This window comes from Pelecanus crispus, chromosome 6 (assembly GCF_030463565.1).
Source record: "Pelecanus crispus isolate bPelCri1 chromosome 6, bPelCri1.pri, whole genome shotgun sequence".
Lineage (NCBI taxonomy): Eukaryota > Metazoa > Chordata > Aves > Pelecaniformes > Pelecanidae > Pelecanus > Pelecanus crispus.
In genome coordinates this window covers 29,769,760-29,794,803 of record NC_134648.1, presented here as the reverse complement: position 1 = coordinate 29,794,803, position 25,044 = coordinate 29,769,760, and the positions used below count along the sequence as shown (strand labels likewise).

General features: G+C 42.8%; 1 protein-coding gene across 5 annotated transcripts; it reads left to right on the top strand.

The window, feature by feature from the left end:
* The first annotated feature begins 592 nt into the window (after positions 1–592).
* ATG13 (autophagy related 13) lies at positions 593–25,044 on the top strand. Of its 5 annotated transcripts, XM_009483448.2 has the most exons (18): positions 593–759; positions 5,841–5,922; positions 6,774–6,854; positions 8,047–8,166; positions 8,607–8,653; positions 9,204–9,344; positions 10,415–10,455; positions 11,000–11,096; positions 11,435–11,533; positions 12,292–12,382; positions 14,793–14,891; positions 16,024–16,134; positions 17,237–17,370; positions 18,585–18,702; positions 19,426–19,503; positions 19,810–19,926; positions 20,389–20,517; positions 21,743–24,830. In XM_009483448.2, the coding sequence occupies exons 1-18, from the start codon at positions 746–748 to the stop codon at positions 21,818–21,820; spliced, it is 1,677 nt and encodes a 558-aa protein (XP_009481723.2). In that variant the 5' UTR covers positions 593–745; the 3' UTR covers positions 21,821–24,830. The 5 variants fall into 5 exon arrangements, with proteins under 5 accessions (XP_009481723.2, XP_075569352.1, XP_075569351.1 ...); XM_075713236.1 differs by lacking the exons at positions 14,793–14,891; positions 16,024–16,134; positions 21,743–24,830 and adding an exon at positions 24,896–25,044 and having other exon boundaries at positions 594–759; XM_009483450.2 differs by lacking the exons at positions 14,793–14,891; positions 16,024–16,134 and having other exon boundaries at positions 595–759.

Genomic DNA, 25,044 nt, shown 5'->3' with positions numbered 1-25,044 from the left:
GGAGGGGCGCTGGCCGGAGCCCCAGGGCGGCCGCGGGGCCCCTGGGGCTTGGAGGCGCCGGGAGCGGGCCCGGGGCCGCGGGGACCGCCCTGTGCCCGGGCGGGGCGCTGAGGAGACGCCGGGGCACGGCGGGGGAGCGGGGCGGCGGGTCCCCCTCAGGCAGCCGGGCCTCCGCGCGGGATGAGCCGCCGCGCCGCCAGCACCGCCGCCCCCCCGCAGGTACCGGGGCCGGGCCGGGGGGGGGTCCCAGGGCTGGGGGGGCCGCGCAGGGAGTGGGAGCTCCGGGAGCCTGCGGGCGGCCCTTCGAGGGGAGGGGGTCGGGACGGGTGTCTTAAGGCTTTGGCTGCGGCTTCGTGTCTCCGTTCTAGTTTCGCTTCGCCGCTCGCTGAAGCCGGGGTTTGCTGCAGCCGCGCTGGTGCCCCGCAGCCGGGCTTTGTTTTGCTGACGGCTGGCGACTGTCAGTGGAGCCCGGGAAGGATGCGGCCCGCTGACACCTCTCCAAGTGGTGTCTTTTAAAATCGAAAAGCTTCAGAGCCTGTTGGAAACAGTAGAACTTCAGATTAGAAACAGCAGAACTTCAGACCCCGCGGCCCATTGCATGGTTTTGCTGTAATGTGTGAGTCTGCTGTCTGTTGGGAAGGATCAGGGGTTTTACACGTCGTCGCATCTTTCCTGTTAGAGCTGCGGCTCTTAGGGCACCGCCAGAGTCATTCCCGTCGGTTGGGTGGGAACAGAGGCACCTTCCATGTCAGTGAACAGGTAGGAAAGGGACGCTTTGGACTAAGCCTGCCAAGTGCCTGCTTACCCAAAAGTGGTGTGACTAGGCACATTGTAACATGGTAAATTACCGCCTTAGCTGAAAATTAGTTGGCTATGCAAATGAAGTTTAGAGCATCTCCAAATTATTGCAGGAGTGGCCTGACCTGGTGAACACTCCTTCTTGTGGCAAGAAATAAGTCATTCAGGTGAGCCAGGCTGTATTTAGATGTCCAGAAGCATCATCCAGGATCACCTTATTTTGCTGAAATGGTATTGTATAATCTCAACTTTCTGAACATGTGTTCACACCAAAGTTGAGACCTGGTGATCATATTGGTAGCTGTAGTACAGGGTACATAGAAGCAGATTCTGGTTTAGTCTGTATACTTTGGCCTGACAAACGAAATGAGAGGATGGACCTTTGAACTGACACCGTTTTTAGACCTTAGGGAAATACAGAATGTAACTGCTGGTCAACAGGAATTACTTAATTTTGGTTTTAAGCCAGTGGAGCTGGCAGTGCTGGCTTTAGTAAGATATTTCCTAAGCCGGGAAGTCGTTCATCGGTTATGAAGTAAATCTGTTCCTTGATCAGCAGGAAAAATTGCCTCTTTATCAGTCAAAACTTAACCATATAGTGAACTACAAAGCCTTTGATTTCATCAGAACATTTATATTAAGTGAAACAGATTTTCTGCTAGAATCTACTCTAGTCTTCTCTTAAAAAAATCCATAAACTTTAAGGTGTGCCACTCTCATTCTTTAAAATTTAGAGCTGTTCCCTCCCTCTCCCCAGGTTTCTGACTAACCTACTAAGAAGGTGAAATGGAGATAATTTTAAGTAATTGTAGGATACTGGAGTTTGATTTGTAGGCCCAGCCTTGAAACAAAGCTCTCTCTTTATGGAGATCTTTTTATAGTTGCTTATTAATGTGCTCAAAATACCTGCTTACAGTGAAGCTTCTTGGTCATTGAAGGGGATGTTCTGGGAAAGCTTTCTTGGCAGTCAAGCCTATTTATCACAGGCACTTTATTAAAAGCTTCAAAAACTTACATGTGCTTCTTGTTTACCTGCATGATTCAACGAGGCTTTTGTGGAGCTTCACACAGGACATCCTCAGAGATTGGATTTGGCTCCTGTATTAACCAAGAAGTTCTGAAAGAGTGGTAGGAACAAGGAGTCCGGTCTGGGGGGCACAGTCAGGTAACCAGGAACGAACAGGTGGGATGAGAGCTGTCCACAGCCCTCTCCTTACAGCGACTGCCCTTCTTGTTTCTTCCCTCTGGTCTTTTTAATTTCACTCTGGGATAGGAACCATGAGTAATTATTTCGCATTGCTAAATATCTGTTTGAAAGGAAAGCACGATGACTGTAAGTTGTAGCAGCCATGGCTCAGAGTGAAATCTCAGGGGAGGGAGGTGATGGAAGCAGCCTGTATATACTTTCCACAGCAGCAATAACAATGCCTGGTGTGTGTCAGGCGCTTCTCCTCCTTTCCTGTTTATGTACATGAGTGTCAAACAGACATACATGCTAAATTCCCACGTATGAAGCGCGTACTGTAATGTGAGTATTCACAGGTGTTACTGTGCACCTGTTGTGCGCCCGGTTTACAAGTATTTGCAGGCAGCGGTGCTGCTGCTGTGGGCTGGAGCACGGCATGTTGGTAGCTGTAGTTTCTCTGGGCTGTACCAAGGCATGAAGGGGAGGGCTCTTGCAGTTTGTTGCATCATGCAAATAGGGTGCCATCAGCTTATGCTGATGTGTCCTCCTCCTTGGAGGAGAGTGTAAATACCAGTAGAGTGTATAAGGCACAATGCTTAAACTGTTAGATAAGCCTAGTATTCTTCTCCGCCTCATAACCTTGCAGGAAAGAATAGTTTAGGCTTTAGTTAAGAGCCACATGTGGCAGTGCTCCTTTGAACGTCTGTCTCTGACGTTTCTGTTTAGAGGAAAGTGGATACAAAGGCATATAAATAAAGGCAATAGTATGAAAATGGATGTTGCAGGAAGAGGGAGACAAAGCAAAAAAGCCGTGTGATCAAGATGTTTGTTTTTACCTGTGAACAGCCTACACATAAGGCTAAAGCAGTGAGGTATCAGTTTACTTAAGGGATTACTTGGTTGAGGGGGAGTCGGTCATCTGTGGGTTTCTAACCTAGACCAAAGGTTATTTCCTTCTAGTTGTTATTCAGTGTAAAATTAGACAGCGTCTGCCTTGAGCTAAGCTTATGCCCAGATACTGGTACTTAACAAGGAGCCGTGCTGACGTTGCAACCTACAGGACCTGAGAAGTTGAATGGGTTTGGTGGAGCTAAGTTTAAAGAATTTCCTTCCTGTTCAGGTCAGCTGGTAGCAGCTAACCTGAGGGTACCGAGGCATTTTTGTAAATAAAATGTTTGCTGTAATTCTAGGCCTGTCTTGACTCTTACCAAGAATGATTCTAAAGGTGAGCACTGTCCTAAGCCTTAGCAGATCTCAGGTAATCACCAGAGGCTCTCCTGCAGAAATGAGGAGATGGTGGTCGTCAGGTGACAGCCCTTAGACATGTCAGGAGCTGAGTTCCAAGGTCCCAGTTTCCCCTTGAAATTACAGATTCCTGACAGGAAACCTTGCCTGATACTTTCTGCTCTACTTTAGGCTCTGGTGAGTCAACTGTTGCTGGCATTTGGAGCTTGAGAGGTAAGAGTATGAATCTCCAAATGTTTCATGAATGGTACAGATAGTTTGAGATCCTGCAGGAAGAATCCCAATTCTGCTGCAGCAGGGCAGAACCATGAAGCTCTCATTCTTTGAACCCTGAATCTAAGGCATGGCTCTGGTGGCTGTTTCTCTCCTCTCTAGAGATATTTGGGTGTATAGTCATTAGAACTAATTCCTATACTGCACAGAGAACCATGCTGATGATCTGCTTTGTTTCCTTTCCTAACAGACCAGTGAGCCTGACACCTTCTATTGGTTCCTGAATGTCTTGCAATAGTTGATACCAGAATCCTTTTCCAGCCCCATAAGGCAAATGTAGGTGCTTTATTTGACAGCTCTCCTACAACATCAGGATGCATACTTCCTTGCACCTTTCTTCAGGAGTCGCATGGAAATGCCCTCTCACTTCTTTTCACATTAAAAGCTAATTTGATTTCTCTTGGTGTTTAAATGTCAGCATTCTCTTCGCTGAGGAAAAGATGTATTTTTTTAATGTGGTATTTTATTGCCCATATCAGCCAGGTTTTGTTGTAGATCTGAGGTCCCCTCAACCCTTACAGTGCTTTACTTAGTTAAGTCAAAAGAATAGTAAGTCTTTCTCGCCTTTTTTTTGTAGTGGGAAGTGTCTGTACTAAAAGCTTACTTTTTAAGTTAGAGTGCTGCATCAATTAAACATCTAGCACTTTAAGTGCTGACTTCTTTTGCGTGCACCCCCCCTCCCCCCCAGTAGAAAAGATCTGTAACCTCCGTCTAGTAGAGGTAAAGGCAGGGAAAGAAAGTATAATATTTTTGATGAAGAGCTTAAAATATCCAAAGGATAATTTGATAATGCATCTAACATTGCATTGCTTGTGTTGTTAGTTCTCAAATTAACTTACGTAATGAGAACAGTATAGTGCTAAGAGATGCAGTATGAATGTAGCCTAGGAACTTTGAACCATATTAGATGTCCAGCTTTCTTTTTATTGAGTCATTCAGAAAGCAGCACTCTTCTCTATAAAATGTTCTATAAATTGCAGGACTCTTACCTAGCAGCCCTTCTTGGATGATGCTCCTAAAGCATTACTTAAAATAGGCATTTACTGCTATTAAGTGAGATATTTTAAATAGAAGTCCTGGATGTGTGTAGTCATTAAAGATTATATGATATTTTCTGTGTGAACAGGGCTATTTGCCCCTTTGTCCTGCTAAGCTTTAATACGTATAAATAGTTTACCTTGCTGTAAGTTCAGTCTTTGCTTAAAGATTGAACGCTGAGTAGAGTAACTTTGTGCATGGCAGCTGCTCTTGCTCACTGACCTTAGACCGCCAACATTTCTGTGATGAGCAGCACATTCCGTAAATGCATGATGTTTGACAAGCTGCTTCAGGCTGATTAGCTGTCTCAAAACAAAAACAGCAACAGGAATTAAGAGTGAATTAATACTTTGAAAGCTTATGAGCAAAAAGTACAATTAATGCTGCTAATTAAGGCATTCCTCCCCATGGTCTCTATATGATTATTAACTTGCATGTGAAGAAACTGAGACAGAAAAATGTGATTTATCCCAGGCCATGTGACATGATGGTGGCAGAAATCTGATTAGTGCCTTGGCCTGCCTGGCTTCAGGCGCTGTGCAAGTTCATTGTATTACTAGAAACAATCGTATTTTGAAAAACAAGGCGGTGTGAATGTGGGAGCTATGTATTTGTTGTCAGAACTTTCAGGAGAAAATGAACAGAGAATTTTGGTCTATCCCTTGGCAAAAATGTGTCTTTTCAGTTGGTTGTAGGTAAATTTGTAGCTGCACATGTTTACTGCAAGTACTATTTGTTGGAAGTAAAGAAGCAGTGTAGCCCGTTCCAGCAATGGTTTATTATATAGACTTCAATATCTGCTGAAATACAGCTGGAATACTGATTTTAGAATTTCAGACTCGAGAAACTAATTTGGCTTGGTTTTGACCAGTGGTGATAACTGAAGAGACATTATTTCCGAAGCAGAGACTGCCATGTTTGATGGATGGCATGGTAGAGAATCCGGTCAGTGTGGTGTTGGGATGTTTTGGGGTTGTTTTTTTGTTGTTGTTGTTTGTTGTTGGGGTTTTTTTAATTAAGCTAGCAAAATTGGAGAACTTCTACCTAGTTTTAATTGTGAGCCCCCTTTGTTGTTTCTTTTCTAGTATCTTTTGCACTGACCAGATAAACTATTCATGTGTGTTTATATCTCACACCCACCCCCCAAAGTTCTTATCATGTTAGGATTTTGACAGGCAGAGGCCTTTGGTGCTTGTAATTTCTTTTGAGGTAGCCTCTAGAGGCAAAATATTTTGGAATCTTGAAATCCAAACAGAAAGCTGAAGGAAGACTTCATTCCCACACCTGTGCTATATTTCAGATTGCCATATGCAATGGACACTGATCTCAGTTCCCAGGACAGGAAGGACCTGGACAAGTTCATCAAATTTTTTGCTTTAAAGGTAACTTTTTCTCCTGTGGTAACTTTCTCCTGTGGGCAAATGCCTCTTCTTTCTTGTTTAAAAAAAGCCATACTTGCTGTGGCTAGAGTAACAAGGCTGGGGTTTGGTATTTTGTTTTTGCTAAAGAGCAAAGCAAGAAGAGCTGATGTCAAATTTAGGAGAGTCCTGACAATAACTAGAAAAACATCTTTTCCCCTTTTTTCTACCTTCAAATCCTCTTCCTTCCTCCAGAAGTGTCCTACTGTAGAATCAGTTACAGACATTTCACACCTCTGTCAGTTTTGGGCTCCTATCAACACATCTAACCATCCAGCTGTTAGGTAGTCCCTTCTCTTGGACTCCACTCTTTCTTTTCAGCCTATCTAAGTTTTTATATTGCATCCAAAAGCAAGAATACCAGAATCTTTTGAATTATGTTGATATGTAATTATAAAATTTGGCCTCACTTGGTACATAGATGCAAGTAGATAATCTGACAATAGCTGTGTTATAAATGTACAGATTCACTTGACTTTTGCTTATGTGTCCAGGTTCAGGATATAGTTGTAAATTTTGCTTCAGTATTACCAAAAACTGTGCAATTCCTGATGGCAAAATTGACTTGGTCACTTCATGTTATTACAGAGAAAGATCAGCTTAAAATGATTTTCTGTCTGAAATACATTTACCTGTTATATGTAATAATTTAAATTGATTAGACCTGAAAATTAGCATAGCAAACTCTACTTCTCTACGTCTTCATCGGCCCTTTCATTTGTTTTTATTCCTTGGAATTTGTCTAGCTGAGGTTCTGAACTGAGGGCTCTGCTGAGCTCAAAACACGAGTGTGTATCTTTTCCTTTCTCTTCCAGACAGTACAAGTAATTGTCCAGGCCCGACTTGGAGAGAAAATCTGTACCCGATCATCATCCTCCCCAACAGGCTCTGACTGGGTAATGTTTTTTTAAAACAATTCCATAACTGTTGGGGTTTGTGTGTGTGTCGCGTGTATTGAGAACACAGTGTAGTTGTTATAGTCTTGTGCAGACTGTAGCTATTCATAGAATAGCTGCTATATTCAGTTATGTTCATTGGTGGTCTGTTTTTGTTGTTGTTGTTCACATGCAACATGTCACTCTGGGCTCTTAAGGGCTGATTAGAGGAGAGATAAATGATACCTGTCAGCAACTCCTGTCAGCTAAGGCACATTTCCAAGATCTGATGGGGCTGGGGTGATGAGTTCTTTTCTGTCAGAAGTTTGCAACTCTGCAATTCAGGACTTTGTACTAATAGGCTTTATTAAAATTGAAGAGACTCAAGATACTCTGTGGGTGAAGATAGGACTCAAGCGAGGGAAAAGGAACGTGATTTTTATGGCAGGATCAAGAAAAATATTTGAATTAGCAGCCAAGGAAATGATTGCAAATAGAAGAGCCTGAGCCCATCTTGGAATTTTCTATTTCATAAATATTTCAGTGGACACTAACCTAGTGTTGTCCCAAACAGGGCTTGTTCACCCCGTGTGCAATAAGCTAATCTTCACATGCTGAGACAAGATATTGTTTAATTTCATTTCTGCACAGAGATGGGTGCTAGGTGGTAATTCCACAAAGCTAGCACACCTACCAAAGTGTTCTCTAACTTTTATACATTACAGTTAACATCCCACACCTATCTACTACATAATCATTAAATTAGCTAAGCATACTTGTCTCTTACTGGTAAGTATCTTCTTCGCTTAAATTTAAAGGTACAGTTTGATTTTAACTTACTACGCATGCTGAAGGAGAGTGGCGGGGGTAGTCTTTCTAGTTTTCAATTGAGTCAGTCGTCACAATGTCCCTGTGATGAAATCACCTTTCCCCTACTTTCCTTCTTGGCAGAGCCTTAAAAACCCTTCATGGTTTACTAGTCAAGACAATAATACATCACCTTGTATCCTGTTCCTGGACAATGTGTCGTTAGCAATCTATTAACCAAACAAGGCATAGATAGAGTAGGGCTTTACAATGGACATTCTATAGCAACATCAATTTTAGATAACACTAGTATGTTATATATGGATCTATGAGTCTGTCTGCAGTGTACCATTAGGCATTTTTTCAAAGAAATAAAAAAAATTGAATCCTCTCTTTCATTCTGCAGTTCAATTTGGCAATCAAAGATATACCAGAGGTTACTCATGAAGCAAAAAAAGCCCTGGCAGGACAACTACCTGCTGTTGGACGGTCTATGTGCGTGGAGATTTCTCTCAAAACTTCAGAGGTGAGAACTGAGTCAAAATAGATGCCACTTTTTTTACTTGAATCTTACGTCACCTACCAGAGCTCCTGCCCTTTAGTCCAAGACAGTGTGAGAATTTCTTTGATAAGAAGTTAGGTAGTATGCTAATGAAAATATATTTATTGTTTAACAGAAGCAATTCACTGCAAATATCTGAGGACAAACACCCAAATGATAGGGTAGCAAAATTTAGTTTCTTAGACCATGAAGAGCTTAGCCATTCTGAGGAAGGTGTTCCCTCAGGTGATCTAATTGTGCAGTGAGACTTCCAGTGCACCTTTTTCTATTGTGGCATTACAAGAAAGTGGGAGCAAGGAGAAACATCTTCATTGAGAGGTGTGGCTGTTGCTGATTAGTAATGAGGTGTGAAAAGGTTTGTGTTCTGAAATGAGCCTTTGTTTGTCATCCTTTCCCTGATCCAGGGGGACTCTATGGAGCTGGAAATTTGGTGTCTAGAAATGAATGAAAAGTAAGTGCATTCTTCACACTTTCTTTGTGTGTATGTGTTTGTTTTAGCTGATGAAATGAAGAGGCGTGCTCAATCCATGGTAATGAATGAGCACATATTGGCTGTGTGGCCTGGGACACTTCAGTGGGACATCCCCTCTTTGTCTAGTGCAGCAGTCAAGCTGTTTAATATTGGTGTCAAGAAAATAAACTAGTAATTTTATTCCTCCTTCATTCTTCCATTACAATTAGTATGCTTCCTCAGATACAAGAATTCATATACTCAGTAACAACAAATGTTTTTAATACTGAAAAGATATTTTTGTCTAGTAGAAGGCTGCATGGCATTTTTCAGCAATTATTTCTACAACAGGTGACTAGAATGAAGTAGGACTCCTAGCTGGTTGGTCAAAAACAGGCAGCCACACCGGGGCTTTATTTTATCATTTTGGCAGTAAAACTGACATTAAACAATTGGCCCAGACTCATCTTAATTTTAAAAAAAAATTAAAAAAAAAAAAAACCAAACAGCTGGGAACAAAAGACTAATTTTTTTCCTTTGTGTTCAATAGGTGTGACAAGGAAATCAAAGTTTCATACACCGTGTACAACAGGCTGTCTCTACTGCTGAAGTCCTTGCTTGCTATAACGAGGGTAACTCCAGCCTACAGACTCTCAAGGAAACAAGGCCATGAATATGTAATATTGTACAGGTAAAGCAGAATATGAAATCCCCCATGTGCAATACAAACAGCAGAGACTCTAGACTTGCACAGTGCAGCTGCAAATGTGGTAAAAAGGGATGAGTGATAATCAATTCAAATTATTTGGATTTAAGTACAGCAGTACAGTGACAGAAGAGAACCTTGGGCTATACATCACCTTATAGCCTCCATCTGAGCCACTGAAAGAAAAACTAACCACAGACTGTGAAGTATTGTTGTTTGCCTACCATGTTGAGAAAAGTACAAAAATTCTATGTGCAAGCACTTGTTAAATTGCTTATTAGTATCCAGTTGTTCAGTGTCTGGCCTGTATTTGATAAATGCCTGTCTACATTGCCAATAACTGCAGTGTGTACTTTGGCAGTATAGATTCAGACTCTCTCCTGCTATTCCATTTTAAAGATGCATCGTCAGCTCCACTTCCTATAATTCTTGCAGTTTACTCGTGCAAATACTGAGTTCAATTCTGTTTAGCCTGTGAGATGTGACTGGCTTGTGGTTCATGGTTATCACCTCCCAGTCTTTGGTTTTGGCTTTGAGAAAAGTCTTTGACATGTTTGCATAGCTAATTTAGACGATTCTAAATCTCATAGTTTGTTATCATTTGCACAGCTAAGAACTTAAAAAGAAATCCCAGCCATTTTTTCATTTTTGCCTCCATTGCTGGTTTGGCATATACTTAAGAGCAGGTCTCTTTACAGCACAGCTAACCTTTTATGTTGTGTGATGAGTATTGGCTTTTAGACTCAAACCTGTCCGTGAAGTTTATATCACTTCACATTTTTGCTCTGAACTGTAGACTTGCCACAGAGGCTTAAAAAACTTAAAGAAAAATTCCTGATTAGACTACCGTTTTCTCTTCCTTTTTCTTTTTACATGACATGTCTTCCTCTAAAGTAGCTGGAAGGATTTTTGAGATGGGCATTCTAGCCACTTCTTTTCCTAAAGAGGAAAAGGAGTTCCAGCCTTTCAACTTGCAAAATTAAATAACTAATAAGGATATGTATAGCATTATGTCCCCAGTGGACCTAATACCTTTTTTTTTCCTTTTCCTGCAGGATATATTTTGGTGAAGTGCAACTGAGTGGCTTGGGAGAAGGTATGATTAGGCAACACACACGAACTAGAGCAGAACCATTTTCCATACTGGCTAGCCATTTATTACTATTCCTAAGTGCCATAAGGAAAATTAAGTCTTAGGTTTACATATGCTTTTTATCTGGATCTACCAGTGAAGGGTTGTGTCATAAGGTGACAGGTATAATGGTGGTACTTTGACAAAATCTAGGGTGATTGCCATTTTGACTCTAGTGATCCGGAACTGAAATAAGAATATGGAGATATGTTGCTAAGGGGCAGGACTAGTTAAAGGAGATCATGATCTCTTCAGGAACAAGAAGCACTTCAGAGCAGTATTTTAGACCAAGATAGGAGAGGAGGCAACATCAGAAGTCTTGTAGATGAAGCCTACTAGCAAGGCAGCCTAGTGCTGCTGTTTTGTTATGGGTTCTACACGTGTCTTTGGAGTTCAGATTGCAAGGAATAATGGAAACACTATAGAAATAAGATAATGTAACCTCAGAATAGAAAAGTACAGGACATAAATAATCAGTGAAACTGATAATCATTCCTTAATCTTATAGGTTTCCAGACAGTCCGTGTTGGGACGGTGGGTACCCCAGTGGGCACCATCACTTTGTCTTGTGCCTACAGAATCAACCTCGCTTTCATGTCAACCAGGTGAGAAAACTGAAACTGTTTTACAATAATGTACTATTAAACCCCTCGTATTATGAGCCCCTAAATCTTTCCCTTCTGCTTATCCTTTCCTGCTGAGATTCTCCTTCATGGAGAATACTCCCTCTCATGCTTAAGTCTTGCAGCAAGGGGAGTATTTGGGTAGCCCTGAGCCAGACTCTAGAACTCCAGATTGTTGATGCATGCTTGGAGTTGCAGGGCTGAATTGTAAAGATGCTCTGGTACCATTAACAGACACAAGGGTTTTCTGTGAGGGCACCATGAATTGGGATGAGAGTAGAGAGAAAAAGCCAGTAACACCATTGCTTGTTGCCTTGCAGGCAGTTTGAAAGGACCCCTCCTATCATGGGGATTATCATTGATCACTTTGTGGACCGTCCCTATCCCAGCTCTTCACCTATGCATCCCTGCAATTACAGGTGAGGAAATACTGAGTTGAAGTCATGGGCCATGGTGAAGGCATCAATTATGCCCAAATACAGAGCCTTTTCCACTATTTGCTGACTGCATGGGAAGGGAGACTGGAGGATTAGTGTCAATCATATTGGCATGGTTGAGCGTATGAGGAAGGGTGACATTTTTCTCTTCGCATCTACAAGACTGAGTGCAGCAAGCCCCAGTATTTTCCCAAATTCCTTACAGAAGCACTTGGACACAAAGGATGCTTAACCTAGGCTGCCTTTGGGAATTTGAAAGTGTAACAGTTAATCCTGCTGTAGAACTATGTGTCCAGAGGCATGCATCTTTAGATATTTCCATTGGGGAAAGATCAGAGTTTAATTCCTCTTCATAGATGAGAGGTTTGTCTTCTCTAAAATACATGTGAGGGCACTCAGATTAGGACTAGTGGTATTGTTTGACAATGATTCTGTAAACACCAAAGCCAGTAGCAGTAGCTGGTATAACAAAACCTTTCATTATAAAAAAAAAAAAAAACCAACCCCAGAGGGAAGTGTTTCTATTTGGGGGTAGAAGAGGAGCGCCTGGGGAAAATTAGAGTTTTCATACCTTGTTTTCTTCGGTTCTGCCAAGTAGATGAGAGCCCTTCATAATTCTCCTTTCAACTCCACCCAAATACTCTCAACCTCCCTGCAGTGTTTGTCCCAGTGTGTTTTAATACTTGTTTGTTTTAAGGAATATTTCCAGTTAGAAAGCTTTTCTTTTCTTGCTACTTTAGAGCTGGTGAGGACAATGGTGCAGTATACCCCTCAGTAGAAGATTCCCAAGAAGTGTGTACCACATCTTTTTCCACCTCTCCTCCGTCTCAGGTAAGATAAACCAGGCTCTCTTTACTCCTAGATAGAACAATCACTGTTAGGGTCGTGTGCATACTCCTACATCAACTACCGTGCAAACAGGCAGCCTCCTGCTGCTGAGTAAAAATTAATGTGTGGGTTGTTTATATCGTTACACTCTGAGTAAAACCTAGTTAGATACTAACTTCAACAAAATGCTAGGGGACTAGAAAGACTTAATTACTGAGAAAGATTAAAAGAACCTACTCCTGTAGCTGGGGTGAGATGTGCTTGAAGAAGATAGCAGTATACTTATACATTCACATACCGATACTGCAAGAAGAGGAATTCAAGAGATTGATGCCAGGCAGCATAAGTAGAGGTAACAGACTGACGCTAAGAAAGAAACACTGAAACATCAGGAAAATAGATATAGCACGGTCATATTTTCTGCATTGCAGAATGGAACAGCAGGAAAAAGGACAAAAATCATATTTGTTGGAGCACCTAAAACTAGTTGGGGCAGCAGGAATAAGTATCAGCAAACAAATTGGGTCATAGTATTGAACTAGGGACTTACTAGTCTGTAATTCCACCCAGCCATGCAAACTTCATTTAATTTTCAATTTTAAAATAAATAGAGAGTGGTTTCCTTCTGAGTATCAAAAACCAGAACCTCCAATTCCTCCTTCTTTTACTGTCCTTATATATCTGACCCCACAGTTCTGTATTTTGAAGACTTGGCCAGATTTGCAGTTGTCCTATAGCTTTAAATATTCAGGAATGTCCTGCCTTGTTGCCCAGCCAAGCAGATGGCTCTACTGATCTTTAAAGACAATCTAAAGACTCTAAATCTTTTTTGCTGTCGATGTGAAACATAGAATGAAGTATAATTGGAATGCTGTTCCAAACTGAAGGAATTTGCTATGGGTCTTTCCCCTGGTTTAGCAGAATGTATTCTACTGTATGAATGAGCTAGAAATGAGCTTTTCTTAGGAAGTATTTTTGTGCCAAGTGGATTTTGGGTGACAGGGCATCAGGCAATGTTGAACTAATCAGCCAGTACTCACAGTAAGTCTGATGGAATAAAGCTTTTCTTGTTCTGCGATACACAGCTCAGGAGATGAGTTTGTGGCTGAGTTGTGTCCTGCCTTTTCACAAAATGGGTTAAATGCAAAAGTTTCATAAGGAGATAATTTCCACTGGCTTGCTCATGCCAGTGTTACTCAACAGTAAGTGTATGTAAATACGTTGAAGTTGACATTTCCCCAGGGGACATGAAGCTTTGCTGTCACTGAGGGGAAAAGCTTTATGAAACCAGATGAACCTGGAGGATTCACATTAAGTATGGGCCTACATTCTTGCTTTTCCTGTGGCTCACAGTTGCCATATGCTGTGTGCTTATTTATAAAGCAACTGCCAGTCTTTGTTACCACAGTTAGAATTGTTAGGCTGTCTTGGCAGAGTGGTCTCTAAAGTAAATTAGAAGGGAAAAAAAAAAAAGTTAATTTCTTTCTCTAGCTTTCTACGTACAACTTAATGTGTAGGAAAATACTGGGAACTGTGTGGTTCTGTAGGCAAATTGTCCAAATCTCTGCCTGCCTTCCCAGTAGAAATGAGGCCTAACCTGCATGATACAAGGGAATAGGTGTTACCTTCTCCCTGTGAGCTTATGTAGAATGTCTGTGTGTGGTGTGGAGCAGCCCAAAATTCAGGAGAAAGCCTGGCCATGGGTAGTACCCAGAAATGAAGCTTTCCTAAAACTGAAGACTGTTGGTAGGAAAATGACTAGGAGAAGGTATGGGACTGAACCGGGTTCGGATTGCCCTTTTTGCATTAGTACCCCCTGTGAGACAGTGTTTACTTCTGGAGCGTCACTCCTGATGACAGTTCTCTCTTCACATCAATGTGTTTGAATTGCACCTTAGTCTGGGTCCCTGTTATTCTAAGGGTGCAGCACAGACCTGCCAAGATATGATCCCTCAGAATGCTGGAAGATTAGGTGTATGGATGGATGGAGAGTATTGAAATACATGTAATTTGTATGTTCTGAAAAAAAAAAAATTACTCTTGGCTTCTTCTGGCATCTGCTCAGCCTTCTCCTTGCTAGTTGGCTGGTACCAATTCTAATGAGCTGTGGAACAGAGTCTCTGGCAGTTACTTTCTGTCTGTGTTCACTGGAGTCTAAAATATTACCTGTGGTGAGTGGCTCACTGAGGTTGGAAAACAGTCAATTCTTTATAAAACAAATGTGCTTCTGGCAATACTGAGACTTCTGCTCTATGTGTAGGTGTGGCTGCTGCAGCCAAAACCTCTTCACTAGCATTCAGTTCATCCAACTCTTTATAGTTCTTCTCTGAAGTCCTTTTCTCTCTTTCTCTCTCCCCCTTTCTCACTCTCTCTCTTTTCCTTGTTTCCTCTGTGTGTCTGTGTCTGTGCACAGTGTGTTTTTACTGTCACAAAGGCACATTTTCAGACCCCTCCTCCTGTGGTGACGGACACCTTGAAGGTCCCAGTGATGGGACTGGCCTTTTCACATCAAGTGAGTTGTCAATAGAATATGCTATACATGACCAGATACAGTTCTGGCATGACAGAACCAATACAGGAACGTAGAAATTTGACAATGTGGAATGTTCGTTGTGCATGGGAAAAGCTGATGAACCCAAAATGGGCCAGGCGCATTGTTGAGACTGCCTGCTTAAATCCCTTGGCAGATGAAGGTCTCCCCAAGACAGGACAAGCACCCCTAAATAAACAACAGCTGGATTGCTGCAAGGATTGTTAGTGAAATACACAAGTAGTAAGGCACAGTGCTGACTCTTTTCTCTTAACAGCCAGTGACCCTAGAAACCTGCACAGTCATTAGTGCTCCATTCAGCTTAACTAGCCTCATGTGAATAAAAGTGCTGTTCATCATCCAGACCCCTGTAAATGATGTCAGCGTTGGTGCTGCTGGAGTATCACACAGAGCTCTGAAAGAAGTGTTTCCTCTTGAGGTCAAGCACGCTAAACCAGGAAAGCTTTATTTAATCAGACCAGCTAGATTTCTGCCTCGGGTGCGTAAGGAACTTCTCCTGGGTTTCACTGCTTCCAGCACTTCATTCCTAAAGCAATTTCACAAGGGTTAGCTTCCCAGTTCTCTTTACCTAGCACATTTATGGGACTCTGTATTCTTTGGCTAAAACTATTTGAACAGACCTTGAAGATCGGCTATTTTAATCAATTTTAAGCAATGGGAATGGGTTCAAACAGTTGATACTGCAACTGCTTTGGGGAAAAAAAAATATTAAATATTAGCTCTTTAGTAAGTTGATGATGGCATCATGCTTTTTCCAGTATGCGAAACAGGCCTGTAGAGCAGAGCTTCCCTGTGACTGAATGTCAATCATACCTTGCACAGCCTCCTCCTATGTGTGTAGGAAACCAGTCTGGTTTTCTTGTCAAGGCCCAGACTTAGAGCCCTGCAATAAGAACTTTTTAGAGCAATAATCTTTGTTATTGATTCCAATGAAAATCTAGCATCCTTCTGCCAGCCTGAAATACTGTGCTGTGCCTCTGACTTTTCCTGTTCCTTCTTCAGTGCCTGATGATTATTCAGACTATGGGGCATTCCCCTTCCCCTTCCTCTCTCCTCTCCCTTTGCCCTTCTTGTTTTTTCTCTTCTTTCTTAGCTTTCCAGCTCTCGTCTTTCCTATCAGCCTGCTGCCCTGGGAGTTGGATCAGCTGACATGGGGTATCCTGTACTCTTTGCTGGTGGCTTGAATGCTGCACACCCTCACCAGGTACTTGTAGAGGGTAGAACAAGCGTGGCTGGTATTGCAACCATTTGTGTCACTTGTACATCTGAGAGAGGCCTTGAAACTAGCGTGTGCATTTGTATCCTGTCTGTCGTGAAGAATGTAAGGTAAATAGAGAGAAAGGACAACTTGCACAGGAGCTGGGAACTGGGTCCTCAGCATCCCTGACTTTACTGGGGTAGGGGTCATGTGGAAAAACTACACCAAGAGAGCAGGCACCAGACCTGTTTGCCTGCATCAGCATGTCACTGATTCCAAATTTCGGCTGTCTTACAGAGCTGCTGCCCCTATAGCTGTCCAGGCACAGCACTGTAGCCTAGACATAGGATGCACTGACAGTCTGTATTGGCATATTTGCATTCTTTCATCAGACAAATAAGCAAAGATGACAGAGGTCTTTTTCTGCCTGTGATGTTGCTGCTACACCAGAGTTTTGCTGACACAGTGATGGTAGAATAGAACAGAATAGACTATTTCAGTTGGAAGGGACCTACAACTAGTTCAACTGCCTGACCAATTCAGGGCTGACCAAGTTAAAGCATGTTATTAAAGGCACTGTCCAAATGCCTCTTAAACCCCGACAGGCTTGGGGCATTGACCACCTCTCCAGGAAGCCTGTTCCAGTGTTTGACCACCCTCTCGGTAAAGAAATGCTTCCTAATGTCCAGTCTAAACCTCCCCTGGCACAGCTTTGAGCCATTCCCATGTGCCCTATCACTGGATACTTGGGAGAAGAGCTCAGCACCTCCCTGTTCACTTCCCCTCCTCAGGAAGCTGTAGAGAGCAATGAGGTTGTAGCAAGAGGATATGATTTCTCCCTGCCTTTTGTTACTTCAAGCAGAGGACCTGTGGCCAGGGAGTTCTGCAGTGTAAAACAGGCCTGAAGTGAGGTAGGAAGGGAATAAAAAAGTTTATATTGTGGTGATCACCTTCTACTTGACACCTCTCAGCCTCATGGGGGCTAGAGCCCAGTCATATGCCAAAAACCCCACAACTTAGTCCCAATATAATGGAATCTGCTCTGTATTTCACTGTGGTGTTGACCCAATTTTGAGATCTCTAACTTGACCATTCCTCTCCATCTCAGTTGATTGGTCCAGGCAAAGAGGGGGGAGTTCCCCCAATTCCTAGCCAGCCAGCACATGGTACTCAAGCTGACCAAGAGAGGATGTGCACCCCACTGGATGGAGTCCACTACTCAGCAGCTACTCCTTCTAGTAGGTAGGTTGATCTTAGATGATCCACCACTTGTGCTAGTCCATTTATAATCCGGTTAGGATAAAACTTTCTGTTTTCCCCTTTTTATCTATTGTTTGTAGCATAACTACTGTCTTTCCATCCCCAAAACCAACTAGCAGCTTTCTCTGGGGCTTTTTCAGCCTTTCTCCAAACAATGATCTTCCCCATCTACTTAGACCTGCTAGCCACTGTAACATCCTTGCAGTTTCTGTTATGTCAACTTTAACTTTATTAACAATTTTATCTTTTTTTAAATCTCTCTACTGTTTTTGCTGATTGTAAAACAACAAGATGAAGTAAGTTCACAAGTGAGTCTTAAATTCTCCAGAGACTTAATGTGAATTGTTAACAAAACCAGTTGTAGTTACCACAAATCTGTTCACTATTTTATTAAGAAACTTTTGGCACAAAGTTACTTTAAAGGAAATCATGCAACCTCAAACTGTCCTAAATCATCTCCCTCTCTGCTAATTAAATCCTTCTTTTTTTTGGTCACTGTATTTATTTCTTGTGAAGTCTCTCTTGGGGTCACATAATTCTGAGTCAAATATCTTAAGCAGAGATTTTGCTGTGAGGAAACCAAAAATCATAGTTGCACTAGCACTTTCCTGGGTATGCTAAGTAGTCCTCTTGCCAGAAGACTCAACCATTTTTTGTTTGTTTTAAAGTTCTGAATACCTGTGGTAGGAAAAAAAAAAAATCATAGAAATAACTAATAGCCATGCAGTGAATTAATCATACTGGCAGTGGCTGTTGTGATGTATTAGACTGCTGCCTTTGTAACCTGAGTGACAGATACAATTCTGGTTCTTGCCCTCTCCTCCTGGCAGATCTGTGACTACTGTATTACTGAAGAAATAATAGTCATGAACAGGAATTGCTGTGAACGTGCACATTCTGAAGTTAAAAGTCCATCTCCAAAAAAAAACCCAAAAACCTATTTCAGTTCTTAGCAACTTTTCATTCAACTAAATAGTTTTTTGTCCAGCTTTAAACAAAAATCAGATTCCACGAGTGTCCCACCCCCCTTTTGTGCTCATGACTGAGGAGGAAGGTGTGGTACAAGGACAGAGATTTCTGTTGTCCTTCTTCCAATACTAGGAGTAAACCCAGAAAAATAAGAGTCTCGTAAAGCATATGATTTGTCTGTAGTGTTTGTGCCACAAGTCATTAATTCGTCTATTTTCCTCCCCCAGCGAGGACACAGAAACAGTATCAAACAGCAGTGAAGGGAAGTGTGGCTCCCCACATGACCTTTTGGAGACCATCTTTATGAGGAAGGTGGGAGCTTTTGTCAACAAACCCATTAACCAGGTAACTAGCAGTAGATCTTCTCAGAGGGCACTATAATACCCTGCTTCTCCCATCTGTTCCTACACAGAGGAGCAAAAAGCACCCCAATGACAGGGCAACCCTGGAGACTGGGAGTGCATATTCCTGCCTGCTGTATTTCCCTACAAGGTCTTGTCACAGGCTTGTTTTTCATAAAATCCTTTTGGGATGCGACAGACATTGAATTTGTCCCACTTTGCTAACACCCTATTTGGGTGTGGAAGACTTGATACTCTACTTGGGTCTCACAATGATCTGCCACTACTGCAGGTTCATAAACTGGGGAAGCTGGTAGCAAGCCTTCCTTCCTTGAAGGGACATGTAGTAGACCAGTTCGTCACTGGTAAGCAAGCATTTAAGCTCAGCTAGGGCAGCTTAGAGATCTGCCCACTTCCTAGGGCTGCTCTTCTAGGCCTTTTGGATGGATGAAGGAGAATTGTTTGAATTTGTAGCAGTTTGTTAATCCTTGCCTATATTATACAAGATATATATAAGCAATTCCACCTCAGGGTATGTATCTGCATTAGGTCAGCTGAGTACAATCTCTCTATGTTATGCCTTTTAAGTGAGGTTGTCAGCATCCTGCCTAACTGCTGACGTGATCTCGGGCAATTTTTAGCAGGCCTGACAAAGACTTTCAATATCCTTTTCTGTGCTGGGTAAGCAGAGCATCTTAGTGAAATTCTGTTTGCTGAATCTCCTCAGGTGACCATGGCCAACTTAGACATTCCTTTTGCCATGTTTGCTCCCAAGAATGTTGAGCTGGAAGATAACGACCCCATGGTAAGCCTCTTCCAGAGGTATAATACATGCCTTCTCAGCATCCCTTATGCAACATCCATGCTCTTCCCTACCTTGAATACGCTTCGGGTTTTGAGCAAAGAACTGGCTATTCAGATTTGTTTGGTTTCAAGAAATCTCCCATGTTGAGTCTTGGGCTCTCTAGACATGCACATAACAGTATGTGTTTGCTGCCCCTGCTGTAGCATGTGTTTATTGTCCAACCTCCTAACTGCCCCCACACTGTCAAAATACACAGACAGACGTGATCTTAAGATCAGTACTCACCATCTTTGATTTCTTGGGCAGGTCAATCCTCCTGACTCCCCAGAAACTGAATCTCCTCTACAAGGCAGCTTACACTCGGAGGGCTCCAGTGGCAGCAGCACAGGGAACACCCACGATGACTTTGTTATGATTGACTTTGTAAGTGCCCTCATCAATGCTCTCACATAACACCTACATCTTAAATGGGCTTCAGGTGCTGGTACAATGGCAAATGATGTAAGAGTACTTTTTGATGGGGGTGGAAAAGACCTATGATTCACAGTTCCAAACTAGAGCTTGGCAGTCCCAAAACTGCAAAGACACTGATACTCAGAACCAACAGCTACAATTTAAATACTCTTTCAGTTCCCTGCCAACACCTGGGCTTGGTGTCCTCTCTCTAATGCCTAAAAGAGCCAGATTCCAAGGAAATGCTCTCTTCTAAGTGCTCAGGCAAGCACACATCTTGGCTGTTCTTCAGTTACTTAATGTGCATTATTGCAGCAACAGTTGTAATGCCAGGATGTTTACTGATAGCAGGTAATGACTTTACCTGAGATTATGGCAAAAAGGAAGCCAATGTCTCTGAATGGGAATTAACAGCAGTATCTTTGATTCTAGAAACCAGCATTTTCAAAAGATGACATTCTTCCAATGGACCTGGGGACATTTTACCGTGAGTTTCAGAACCCCCCTCAACTCAGCAGCCTCTCCATTGACATTGGAGCACAGTCCATGGCAGAGGATTTGGTATGGAACCCTGAAATTTCTGTTTGTGGGAATCATACATACTTTATAATGCTCTCCCTACTCCTGGTTTGAAAAAAGTTGTATCTTCATAGAACCGTAGAATAGTTTGGGTTGGAAGGGACTTCAAAGGTCATCTAGTCCAACCCCCCTGCGATGAGCAGGGCCATCTTCAGCTAGATCAGGTTGCTCAGAGCCCCGTCCAACCTGGCCTTGAATGTCTCCAGGGACAGGCCATCTACCACCTCTCTGGGCAGCCTGTTCCAGTGCTTCACCACCCTCATCAGTAAAAAATTTCTTTCTCATATCTAGTCTAAATCTTCCCTCCTTTAGTTTAAAACCATTACCCCTTGTCCTATCACAACAGACCCTGCTAAAAGTCTGTCCTGATCTTTCTTATAAGCCCCCTTTAAGTATTGAAAGGCTGCAATAAGGTCTCCCTGCAGCCTTCTCTTATCCAGGCTGAACAACCCCAACTCTCTCAGCCTGTCCTCATGGGAGATGTGCTCCATCCCTCTGATCATTTTTGTGGCTCTCCTTTGGACCCATTCCAATAGATCCATGTCTTTCCTGTACTTCTCAGAAGAGACACCCTGCCCAAATGGGTTCCCTCACCAATAGGTTCCAGACAAATGCAGATTTGTTTGTGACACACCTGAGCCTCTGAAACTGGTGTGTTTATCTTCAAGCTGAAAGCTGCTGCCACATGATTGAAACTGTCTTTGAAACCCGCAAAACTAATCCTACCTCTTATGTGTAAAACTTAGTGGCAAACTAGGTGTGATTGTGCAGCCTGAGCAGAGGTAAAATCCTGGTGTGGCTGGTGAAGTTCACGTCTGGGTGAGCGCTGTATTGGGCTCGCAGGCATCATAACATACAGTGGGGAAGGAATGAATACTAAAGGCCAAGAGCTGCAAGTGACTTGATGAAGGCAGTGACATGAGCAGGTTATTGTGCTGCAGCTGGTGGCAGGAATTGCACAAGGCAAGACCCCAGGGCACCTACTGTTCTTGCAGAACAAACACGCTCTGGGCAGAGTGCCCTTCTCAGGGTCAGTTGCTGGATGCTGCCAGAGGACTCCTCTTTTTGTGCATGTGGGAAGGGGAGCCCAGAGCAGTGGAGAGGGGTTGCATGACTCAGAAGCAGAATTTTCACCGTAGAATGTGTGTTTAAAGCTTCCTTTTATCTGCTGTGAATGAGCCCTGATCTGCACCCTTTACCCTTCCAGGACTCGTTACCAGAGAAGCTGGCAGTCCACGAGAAAAATGTCAAAGAGTTCGATGCCTTTGTAGAAACCTTGCAGTGAGGCTGTTTTCCAGTTTTGCTGCAGCAGTTCTTCCTCCTCAAGGCATCCTGGAGAATGACATCAACAAATATTTCTGTCACCCCTGCTCTGCCTTTTGTCTCACTTTTACTAGTTCCTTCCATCCAGTGAGCTTTCTTTGATTGCTCTCTTCAACAGCAGATACAGCTCATGTGCTGATTTTCTTCAGCTACACCACCGCATTGTTCTGGACCGCTTTTCCTGCTCACAGTCAGTTTTGAATTTAAGACTTCAGTAGGGACACAGGAAGTCAAACTCTAACGTGAAACTTATTTTCTCCTCAGTCTCTGTTCTGTGTGGAGGGGCTTTGTGAAAAGTTGCCATATGCTTCCTCCAAAGGTTCTATGGTGTAAGTTCCCTAGGTACAGCTTCTTGCTAACAGACTTTTTCCTACAGTCTCCAATCCTGTTAGAGCATACAAAGCTTTGGCTCATTTCCAGGATCTGTGAGTTCAGCAGATTCAACAGTTTTAAGTCCAGGATATCCATTCCGCAGAACGGGGCATTTCATCCTGACTTCGGTGTGAGTGCCTGGAGCCCAGGGAGAGACGTCAGTTTTGGGACCTGTGTACAAGTTACCTTTTGTTTTCCTGCTTCTAAGGAACTGGGTCTCTACACAGTCGTTTTGTGTGAGGCCTTCTGTTACGCTGGCTGATAAGCAGGAATGAAACTACAGAAGCGCTTTCTATATTTCCTTCCTGAGTGTACTGACACTCAGCCAGGCTGAGTTTACCAGTGTTGACTGTTGGCAAGCCGGCACGTAGCAGCTGCAATGATGCTGAATTCATAGTCTCTGCTTCTGAAATGTAACTGTAAATACTATGAATCCTATTTCTTTAGGGTTATGTAACTAGGAGTCTTAGTCCAAGATTCTTTCCTCTAACCTGTGCAAACCTTCCTGCTTTATGGTTAATAGATGATCTTAAGAATCAAGAAATATTTATTGCTTTTAAAGAAACCTATATTTAAAAGATGTTCTGTTTTCATGTAGTAGTGCAGGTCATTCTGCCCTGGATCACTGCAGACAGCAAGTGTGCCATGGAACCCTGGCCAGTGAGACTGGTCTTTATTTGCAAGAAAATATTCAAGATATTTATTTTCTCAGACAGACTTGATTATTCTAATATAATACTCTGTTTTGGAGACTCTGTGTCCATTACATCCAGTCAGGGCCCATTGATAGAATGAAACGCACACATCAGTGTAGTGGAGTGGCAGGGACTTGGTAAAAAGCTGTATTCTGATAGGCATGGATGAATTTGCAGTGTTCTTCAGCCATTCAGAAGGCAGCTTCTTTAAAGAAGCACATTTTTTTGGGAGCTTATGGTACTTTTTAATCAGCCAGCTTTTGATTAGCTGAAATTTTATTTTTGTAATGATCTGGCTATCAACAGTGTGACTGGCTAGCAGTGCTCAGTGGTTGATTTGGCTGTTTGCGTGTCTTTTGCCTGATGTAAGGATAGGAGGAGAAACAGTGACACTAAACAGAAACTTCGATAAGGTAGGTCGTCTTGTGGTTCTCTCTCCTTCTCCCATGTGTAACTAGAGTGAGCAACTGCAAGACCCCTTACTGTCCTAAAACACTTTTTTTTCCTTTCTCCAGAAGTAGGGTTGTGTTGCCTCAGTACTGAGGAACCATCTTAATTTCCTTAGACTGACTGAGTAACCAGCACTTCTAGTTAGTGTAATGTGGCAGCTTCTTCAACTTAGCTGCATTCTTAATTGAATGAGATTGGTAGCAGCTGATGGGGGAACCCCACCTCCTCTCTAGAACACTATTTCTGTGCCACTGCTAGAGCAAGGAACCAAGTTCAGAATAGAGCTTATTGTAAGGTCAGAGCAACACAATGCTTTGAACTTCACCAGCTTTCTTTGTTGAGCGATGTGTTCGGTGGGAGGCCATGTGAGCTCTAAAACTCTAGGTAAGAGCTTTATTGAAGGAAAGCTACCCACCAGAACCTTTTTAGCTTACTCAACCAATTCAGCTTTTCAGCAGCTTCACACAGAAGTTGCTTAGTCCTTGCAAAATAAGATGCACAAACATTTAAGAAAGCTTCTAAGATAAACAGCTCACAAGAGGGCTTAAGTTACATGGGCTTTAACAAATGCTTGATCCCCACAGCGAGAGCCACCTTGTTTTACAGGTGGAAAGGGTCGCAGAAGGGTGCAGGAACACAAGGAATTAATGGATCAGCTGGCTCCAACCTCTGCTCAGGAAGCTGGCCTCTGCCACCTTGTAGGAAGTAGCTAACGGACAGGTGGTTGCTGTCACCTTTCTCTTAATGTACAGGTTGTGCTTGGGAAAGTGATACGATTTGGGCTGCAAAGCAGCAGAGATGGGGTTACAGTGCTGGTTCATGCTGTATTCATGGAGAAGAATAGACTAGGTTGACCTTCATCTAGCCAGTGCTACTGTGGTCCTCTTCTCACGCTGACAGGCTGTGGAGTTGTCAGAAAGCATGCCATTCTTGCTACTCCTGTCCAGACAGTACCCTGAACCAAATACTTGCGCTCATTTGTTGATGCAGTCCCTAAGAAGGCTACACCTCCCACATCTCATAAGGCAGAATGTCAGTGCGGCATGGGGTTTTTTTTTTCCTACTTCAAAAGGCTGGAAATTTGCCTATGTAAGCTGCTAGTGTTGAGCTGGATGGCCACAGCAATAAAGAGATTCTCTAGGGCTGAGTTATGTGCCTCTTTTCTGGACATTCCTCAGTTTCAACACATAGTTGCTACATCTAGGCTGCGAGTTCCCTGACCACTGCACAAATGCTCTGCTTCAGGAAAGATCTAGCTGCTGCTGTGGCCTGCCACAAGTTGTGTTATGAAGGCTGTTTATTTTGGCAGCTGTCTGTTCAATTCTGTGTTAAGGACAGTATGTACATAGCTGCTGATTTGGGTGAAGGGGAAGGCTCCTAAATGGTATTGTTTTGGAAATGGTCTCAAATGTACTTAAAGTATAAGAATTTCCAATAAAACTTTTACGTAAGCAACACTGTACTTTTCTCCATGTGTACTGACAGGTCTGGGACAGTCCCAACCTCTTTTTCTCCTTCAGGAAATGGGATGGTCAGAGAGCTGCCTGTCAGGAAGCACAGGATGGAGCAGGTTGCTGCCTCCAACAGAGAGGGTAAAATGCACTGGTGCATTACAGTTGGAGTAGTCAGCAAGATCCTACTGGAAGAAGGAGAGCAAGAGACAGAACAG

What these genes read in the sequence shown, in the direction of transcription:
- ATG13 (XM_009483448.2), top strand. An exon ending in ACTGAGTGGCTTGGGAGAAG is followed by an intron (nt 10,456 to 10,999) that starts GTATGATTAGGC and finishes TTAATCTTATAG; the next exon opens with GTTTCCAGACAGTCCGTGTT. An exon ending in CCACCTCTCCTCCGTCTCAG is followed by an intron (nt 12,383 to 14,792) that starts GTAAGATAAACC and finishes GTCTGTGCACAG; the next exon opens with TGTGTTTTTACTGTCACAAA.